The sequence below is a fragment of the Citrus clementina genome, unplaced genomic scaffold, assembly GCF_000493195.1.
Source record: "Citrus clementina cultivar Clemenules unplaced genomic scaffold, Citrus_clementina_v1.0 scaffold_3, whole genome shotgun sequence".
Taxonomy (NCBI): Eukaryota; Viridiplantae; Streptophyta; class Magnoliopsida; order Sapindales; family Rutaceae; genus Citrus; species Citrus x clementina.
Window position 1 is genome coordinate 36,522,246 of NW_006262339.1, and position 7,972 is coordinate 36,530,217.

Consider the following 7,972-nt stretch of genomic DNA (forward strand, 5'->3'; position numbering starts at 1 on the left):
TTTTATCAATTGATTTAATTTTATTATTAAAAATTAATGATAGTATAAGGACAATAATTTGCAAAACCTTTTAATACATATAATCTTTTTTATTTTTTTTGAAAACAACATAAAATCTATTCAATCAATAATAAATAATTTAAATATATAATTAAAATTTAACTTCTTAATAATAATATGACTAAATAACAATGTAAAAAATTCAAAATAATTAACTATAGTTTAGTATTCAAGTATAAATAATAGAAATATACTCTAAATGTAAATATTAGAAACATATTGGACTTATGTGTTAAAATCTTAAAGCTTCTATTTTTTTGTTTTACTTTTCAACAAATAAGAGGGATCTAAAGTAATTTACTAAAAATTAAGGGTACCATGGCCTCGGGCACCATAGATTCGTCCACATTTCTGTATCTATAATATAATAATAATTTTGAAAAATATTTTAATAAATAAAAAAATTAAATTTGGTAGATAATTTAGTGGGTCTAAATGCCCCACCCTTTTCTCTTAGGGGTATATTCATCTGTGTACCTGCTACTAGCGCAATGCAATTCCCCAAAAGCTTGAGGACCTTTGAACAAAATTTCTGTAGATCCGCTGATTCTAAATACTAGTAGAATTTCCAGAATGCCTTTTATTGGATGTGAAAGTAATGTCAAGTAGATTTTTGCTTGAACAGTTGAACCCACACCGAAGCTTCAGTACTCCAGCTTGGCAGAAATTGCTTACACCAAGTCAATTCAAACTCAATAAATTGCAGTTCCACCGGCGGCCGGCTCAACTTAACTAAGGCTCGGTTTGGTACAGCTTATTAAATAGAGCTTATAACAGTAGAGCTTATACCAATAGAGCTTTTGAACAAAAAGTCATTGGGTATTTAGTTGTCAATAAAAAAAGTATTTTTGAACCATTAAATTATATGATATTTTTTATATTATATATTTTTAGAAAAACTCTATAACCTCTACTCTCAAAAGCTCAAATTTTGGGTTTTTACTAGTAGAGGTAAATTAGCTTATTTAAGCTAAAAAAACTCTACTAAAAAAATAACCAAACACTATAAAAAATTTTAAAAAGTACTTATACAATTAAATAAGCACTTATGACTCTTAAATAAGTCATACCAAACAGGCACTAAAACATTTGTTTTATTAAAAAAAAAATAAAAAAAAAATGACATAACCGTGTTGGTCCCACGTGTTGAGTTCGTGTGGACTTCCGTGCGCCTTTCGCGTAACATACCCACACATGTATGTAAGTCAGTCAAGTCTTCTCCTCTTTGTTAATGTTGCATATTTTCTATATTAGCATTCATGTGTTTCTGGCAACATATCCATCCTTTCATTTTGTATAAGAAAAATAGGAATAACAGCTCAAATATTGGCAGTTCCTTCTATAAGCATTTTCTAACACATAATTGAGAGAGTCTATAAAATTTTAAAGAGTTCCAGGCAAGTGTATTTTAGTCAATCACAATTACTTGTTTGTTAATTCCCTGCATTTAAATAAGGAAGAAGCAGCCACCACACGGATCGATCGACCAAGAAAAAGATGCCAAAGTTCACTCTCGGAAATTCCTTTCGTTTTGGCAGCAAAAGGGAAACCGTCTGTAACTTTCATTCCGAAAATATGGAGACGATACTAAAAAAGTTGACTAAAGATTGGCTTGAGCAGTTTGCTCGAGATGCGCAGATCCAGGCCGATCTGATTGGGTGGAAGAAGATGATGGTGAAGATTAATAAGGTGCTAGATGATGCCATCGAGAAGCAGACGAAGGAGGAGTCAGTGAAGATATGGCTAGGCAAACTTCAGCACTTGGCTTGCGATGTTGACTACTTGTTGGATGAGTTCCAAACGGAAGCTTTCCAGATGATGTTGCTGGAAGATGCTGATGCGATGTCTAAAGTAAAGGAGGTCAATGCTCGATTGCAAGATATTGCATGGCAAATGAACGTACTAGGTTTGAAAGAAAGTTCCGGTGGGAAGTCTAGAAATGTCAGGCAAAGATTTCTCACAACCCCTTCAGTGAGTGAAGCTGGCTTATAAGTATTGATATTCAAACAGAAAATTTTTACATAAAACTGACGGAAACAGTGATAAATCGGTATCAATTTACTCACTTAATTAAAAAATAAAGACATTAGATACTGATTTGTCACTGTTTTTATCAATATCTCGATCTATTTAGCAATTTTTCACCAATGTAAAGGGTAGGGAAAAAGATAAAGAAGGGATACCGAATGGCGCATGCTACAAATATAAAGACTAAATACTAATGCTAATTCAAAATATTTTCTTTTCTTTTGAAGCTAATCTTAGCGGCAGTAAGAGGTGGAAGTCGAGATCGTGGTCCTGCAATCTTTAGTCCTTTAATCAAGGTAGGGGATGACTTGGCTTTTTTGGAAAAAGAAGATTGTTTTGCTTCTTTGGAGAAAATAAGATCATGTTCGGATAGAGAAGTTTACAAAGCCGAGCTACCAGGAAGCAATGGAATGATGATTACTATTAAGAAGGTTATTCAACCTGCAAAGAGTGGAGTAGAGTTGATTAAACAAGATAGTGTACCACTGCCCCAAAAAATGAGCCAAATTCGATCTGAGATTATGAATGCAGGTCTTAGGCATAGGAATATTGTTCCTTTGCTGGCTCATGTGGTCCGGCCTGACTGCCATTTACTTGTCTACGAATTCACAAAGAATGGAAGTTTACATGACATTCTAAATGATGTCTCACAAGGAAGAAGACAATTAGAGTGGCTAGCTAGACACAGGATTGCGCGAGGAATAGCTTCTGGGCTTGAGTTTCTGCATATGTCCCATATGCCTCGTATTATCCATAGAGATATCAGGCCAGCGAACGTACTTATAGACGATGATATGGAAGCCAGGATTTCTGAATTTGGTCTTGCAAAGCAAATTCCTGATGGTCATACACGAATCAGCACTTCGAGTCTGGTGGGAACGGTGGGATACATGGCCCCAGAGTGTCCCCAGACCCTAACATTCTCTGACAAGAGTGACATATACAGCTTTGGGGTGTTGCTAGCTGTTTTAGTGATGGGAAAATTTCCATCCGATGATTTTTTCCAACATACAGAAGAGATGAGTTTGGTTCAATGGATGAGAAATGTCATGACTTCTGAGAATCCTAACAGGGCTATCGATTCAAAGCTACTCGGCAATGGGTATGAGGAGCAAATGCTTCTTGTTTTGAAGCTCGCTTGCTTTTGCACTTTGGAAGATCCAGATGAGAGACCTAACAGTAAGGATGTTAGGTCCATGTTGTCAGATACAGAATTAATTAAGGATGTGGATTTTTTGAAAATGCATAAGAGAATGGATTTTGACAGTGATGATTATGATGAACTCATCCAACAAGAAATCTATACAGCTTTGGGGTGTTGCTAGCTGTTTTAGTGATGGGAAAATTTCCATCCGATGATTTTTTCCAACATACAGAAGAGATGAGTTTCGTTAAATGGAGGAGAAATGTCATGAATTCTGCGAATCCTAACCGGGCTATCGATTCGAAGCTCCTCGGCAATGGGTATGAGGAGCAAATGCTTCTTGTTTTGAAGATTGCTAACTTTTGCACTATGGATGATCCAAAGCAGAGACCTAACAGCAGGGATGTTAGGTGCATGTTGTCTCAGATTCAGCACTAATTAAGGATGTGGATTTTTTGAAAATGTACAAGAGCATAACAACGTCACTTGTGATGAACAATTTATGCTCTTTAATTAAGTTGTACAATTACGATCCCCTCTGAGTTTTCACTTGTCTAATCGATACAGAGCGGTTCGGGTCATTATACAAAAGAGAAACCATTTCTGAAATGTGGCATACTTGCTATATTTCAGCAGTCGTATGTTTCTGGCAACATATCAAGCCTTTTATTTTGCATAAGAAAAATAGCAAGAACAGCTCGATGTTGGTAGTTCGTTCTATAAGCATATGCTAACACACATTGAGAGAATCTTTCCAAAAAAAAAAAAAAGAGAAAGAGAAAAGTTCCAAGCAAGTGCATTTTAGCCATTGTAATTTTGAAGAGTCGCTTCTATTTTGTATTTTAATTTTTTCTTTTTTATTATACTAAATACATTTTCCACCAAAGAGAGACCACTTTATAATACTTTTTTCTTTACTTTAATACTTTAAATAATCTTTGGTTTACTTTTTTTTTTTTAACTTTATTTCATTTACTTTTATTTTTAACTCATTACGTTTAATGGCGGATTCATTCTGATGAAAAGAAATCGCACAATCGGGTCACTCAAAAAAATCAAATTTTTATTTCTGTTCAATTTGATTCTAAAAGTTAGTTAGAGCTACTCATATCTTTTCCTTTATGTAGGTTAAGAAAAAACTCAAAAAAGGCTCCTTCAGCAGCAGCTAATCATGTTCGCTTTTGATCTTTTAAATTTATTTACCAGCTAGCTAGTCCAAGATGTCTTTAAATTTCAGAATCATAGGAAAATATATATATATATATATAGATTATCAGTGGGAACACTTAAGCCGCCTCAACCCGCACACTATAAAGGTAAATCAAAGGACAATTATGAAAGGCTCAAATTCTCAGCGAAGAGGAAATGGGGCTAGAAACTGAAAAGCAGTAAAGTATCTCAAAGGCAGTGTGGTACTTATAAATGATTTTAGGAGTTTTATATTCTTATCTAATAATTACTAATTTTATCTTTCTAAAAGATTACCAAAAAAATCACCTCAGCATTCAATCCAAATCTCATTATATGATGTTATAATTTATTTATATTACAGTATTAATAGTGACATAAAATTTAATTAACTGTTCACATAATTAGTATTTGTTATGATAATGTTGTGATTTTAATTATTTAGAATCTGTTTTACCTGTTATTGTACCGATTAAACACATTTTTTAAGATTATATAATAAAAAAAGGTATAACTTTTTTTTAATATTTATTTTAACATTAACACAACTCAATTTTATTATCATCTTATTCTTTTTTCTTCACCCAAAAAAAATTGTTAAATTAATAAATATTACGACTAAATATTTAGAAAAAAGTAAAAATATTCCCGCATACACTAATTGTTTGGAAGTCCTCAATAGCAGTAAAAATTTAGTGGTGCGCTTTACTCTTGAGAAAGCGGCACAAATGAACCATAAAACTCCACCATATTTAATGATTTTAAAATCAGGATCATTATAGTACTACAAATATGCGTTTTGCTTGATTAATTAGAAATAGAGAACAACATAATAGAACAGCATGAACCCACCACCTGACACCAGTTTTATATTTTTTTTTTAATGTATTGCCTTACGTACGATAACTCGATTTCTTGTAGACTCATATGTAAACAGATTTGAACCTCAAACATATAATCTTACTTCAACAAGTTTTACCGTAAAATTAGCTAGCACCATTTGTAATGTTGTTGATAGGCTTTGATATTTAAAAAAGATAAAAAAAAAATTGAGTAAAAACTAGCTAGATTAATCAACTAGTTTGCCCTTTTTTTTTATCTTATTGATACAATAATATTAGAAATTCTAACATTTGAGTGTCAGTTTGAATCCTATTATTATGTGTCATTTATTTATCAAATGATTATTTCATAACTTATAAAATTACTTAACCACCATCTAATACATAAATACTACATCACTTAAAATTCAAATTGAGACTTGTATGGTATGGTAGAATGTCTAGCACAAAGTAGATACAGTAATTAATGGAGAACAAATTGTAACTCTCTTTCTTTTATGGCTATTTGAATTTTTTACTTATTTTACATTTTTATGGCTTTCAATCTCTTTATTTACCTTTGTGCGTCTGATTTTCCTCTACTTCCCTTATCTGAACCTTGACTTAAGTAATAACGAGAATAAATAAATACGTACGAAATGGATCCGTGATCCCTTGCACAAATTTTTACTTTTAGATGCGGATATATATATATATAAAGAGTCAATTTGTGTAAAACTTAGCTGATTGTGCAAATTATTAGTTGTTGGGATTTTAAACAAACGACAAGCAATTTACGATTTATCTGCAATAATTAGGCTTGGAAAAATTAGTAGTTAGTTAATGTTATTATGATAATGTTTTGATTTTAACCAACAATTCACATAATTAGTAGTCAGTTATGATAATGTTTTGATTTTAATTATTTAAAATTTATTTTACCTGCTTTCTATCGGTTAAACAAAATTTTTAAAATTATATAATTAAAAAAATAAGTATAGTCTCTACAAACTTCAATATTTTTTCTTTTTAAAAAAAAGATATGTATTTTAACATTAACGCAACTCAATTTTGTTTATCATATTATTCTCTCTTCTTCACTAAAAAATGGCTAAATTAATAAATATTGTAACAACTAATAGTGTCTTATGTAGAGATGGCAATTTCCGGGTCTGGGTCCGGGTTTGGCTATTCCGGATCCGGACCCGGATACAAAATATTCATAACCGGAACCGCATTAAACCCGGATTTTTTAATCCGGGTCCGGTCCGGGTTCAACCCGGAAAAATTCGGATTTCCGGATTCCGGGTTTTGAACCCGGATTGGTTTATTTATTATTTTTTTGAGAGACCCGATTGCTTAATTTAACAGGGGATGTTTTAATGTTTTAATGTATTACATGAAAAAACACATTACGATAAAACACATTACAGTATTCTTCCTAGAATTGGTTCAACAAAATTTGCTGGATAAAGGGCAAAAAAAAGAACATATATCACATCCAGAACCAGACTACCAGAACCAAGTTACTTCACTTTGGTTCAACAAAATTTGCTGGACATTATTAATCAAGAATTCATAAGATTTCAAGAGACATTATTAATCAAGTAAATTACAGGACATTAACCTTGAATTCTTAACAAGAACATTATTAATCATGAATTAGAGGGTACTGGATTTTATCTGGCCCTCCGATTAATTGGAAAAAGCATGCAAGAAGCTGGCACAGAACAAAAACATAATTAATTAATACAAATCAAGTCCATTACCACCTTTTTATTAACACAACCCCACAACCACAAACTAAAACATAATTAATTAATACAAATCAAGTCAAAAAAGGTACCTAAATGCATCAATAACAAAAAAAGTTGCAAACTTTTGATGAATTAAATAAATAACAAAGAACCAACTTATTGCTTACGAAGAAATGGATCCAAGAAACCACAAACGAACTCAGCCGCGACTGAGATGAATTTCAACCCTTTTGCTGGCCGCGACAGAGTGAGATTACAGGAGAGTTGAAGAGAGAGTGAGAGAGATTAAGTGAGGACTGAGGAACGAGTCACGGCTCACGGGTGAGAGCGATTGAGAGAGGAACATATTACAGATGAGACTTGAGAGATTGAGAGGAGAAATTACATATTTACAGTAGAGTTCAGGAGAAATTTCGAGAGAGGAACGAGAGAGATTGAGAGATCTAGATCTAGGGTTCACTTTTGCTTTTTTTTCTATTTATATTTAGGGATTTATGGATAAAAAATTAATATTAAAATAAATAATATACAGGTCCGGGTTCCGGATTTGCGGGTTCACCTGAAACCGGATCCGGACCCGAAAATATGCGGGTTGTCAAAAACTCATCCGGATTCCGGATAAAAATTACTCTAGTGCGGGTTGAACTCGAACCGGATTTTCCGGGTTCAGTCCGGGTCCAATCCGGGTCCGGGTTTGGTTGCCATCCCTAGCCTTATGGCAGCCTCAATAACTAGGCTCGGGGGGTAACCGAAGTCATTTTCAAATATTTAGTTAAAAAAAATCCCATATATACCAATTGCTTGAAAGTCCTCAATACCATTAAAAATTTAGTGGTGCGCTTTACTCTTGAGAAAGCGACACAATGAACCACAAAATTCCACCATATTTTATTATTTTAATATCAGGATATAAGTCATGCAAATGTGTTGAGCTTCATGAATTAGGAGCAGAGAACGACTTAATAGAGCAACAT

At 33.0% G+C, this 7,972-nt stretch overlaps 1 protein-coding gene across 1 annotated transcript; it reads left to right on the forward strand.

Annotated features, from left to right (window-relative positions):
• Positions 1 to 1,356: 1,356 nt before the first annotated feature.
• On the forward strand, positions 1,357 to 3,604 carry LOC18045837 (leucine-rich repeat receptor-like serine/threonine/tyrosine-protein kinase SOBIR1). Its single transcript, XM_006442748.2, has 2 exons — positions 1,357 to 2,031; positions 2,316 to 3,604. The coding sequence occupies exons 1-2, from the start codon at positions 1,558 to 1,560 to the stop codon at positions 3,411 to 3,413; spliced, it is 1,572 nt and encodes a 523-aa protein (XP_006442811.2). The 5' UTR covers positions 1,357 to 1,557; the 3' UTR covers positions 3,414 to 3,604.
• Positions 3,605 to 7,972: the final 4,368 nt, after the last annotated feature.

Bases quoted from the DNA above. Each gene is read 5' to 3' on its own strand.
- LOC18045837 (XM_006442748.2), top strand. From the start codon at position 1,558: ATGCCAAAGTTCACTCTCGGAAATTCCTTTCGTTTTGGCAGCAAAAGG. The intron at 2,032-2,315 runs GTGAGTGAAGCT...TTTCTTTTGAAG, and splicing joins GATTTCTCACAACCCCTTCA to CTAATCTTAGCGGCAGTAAG.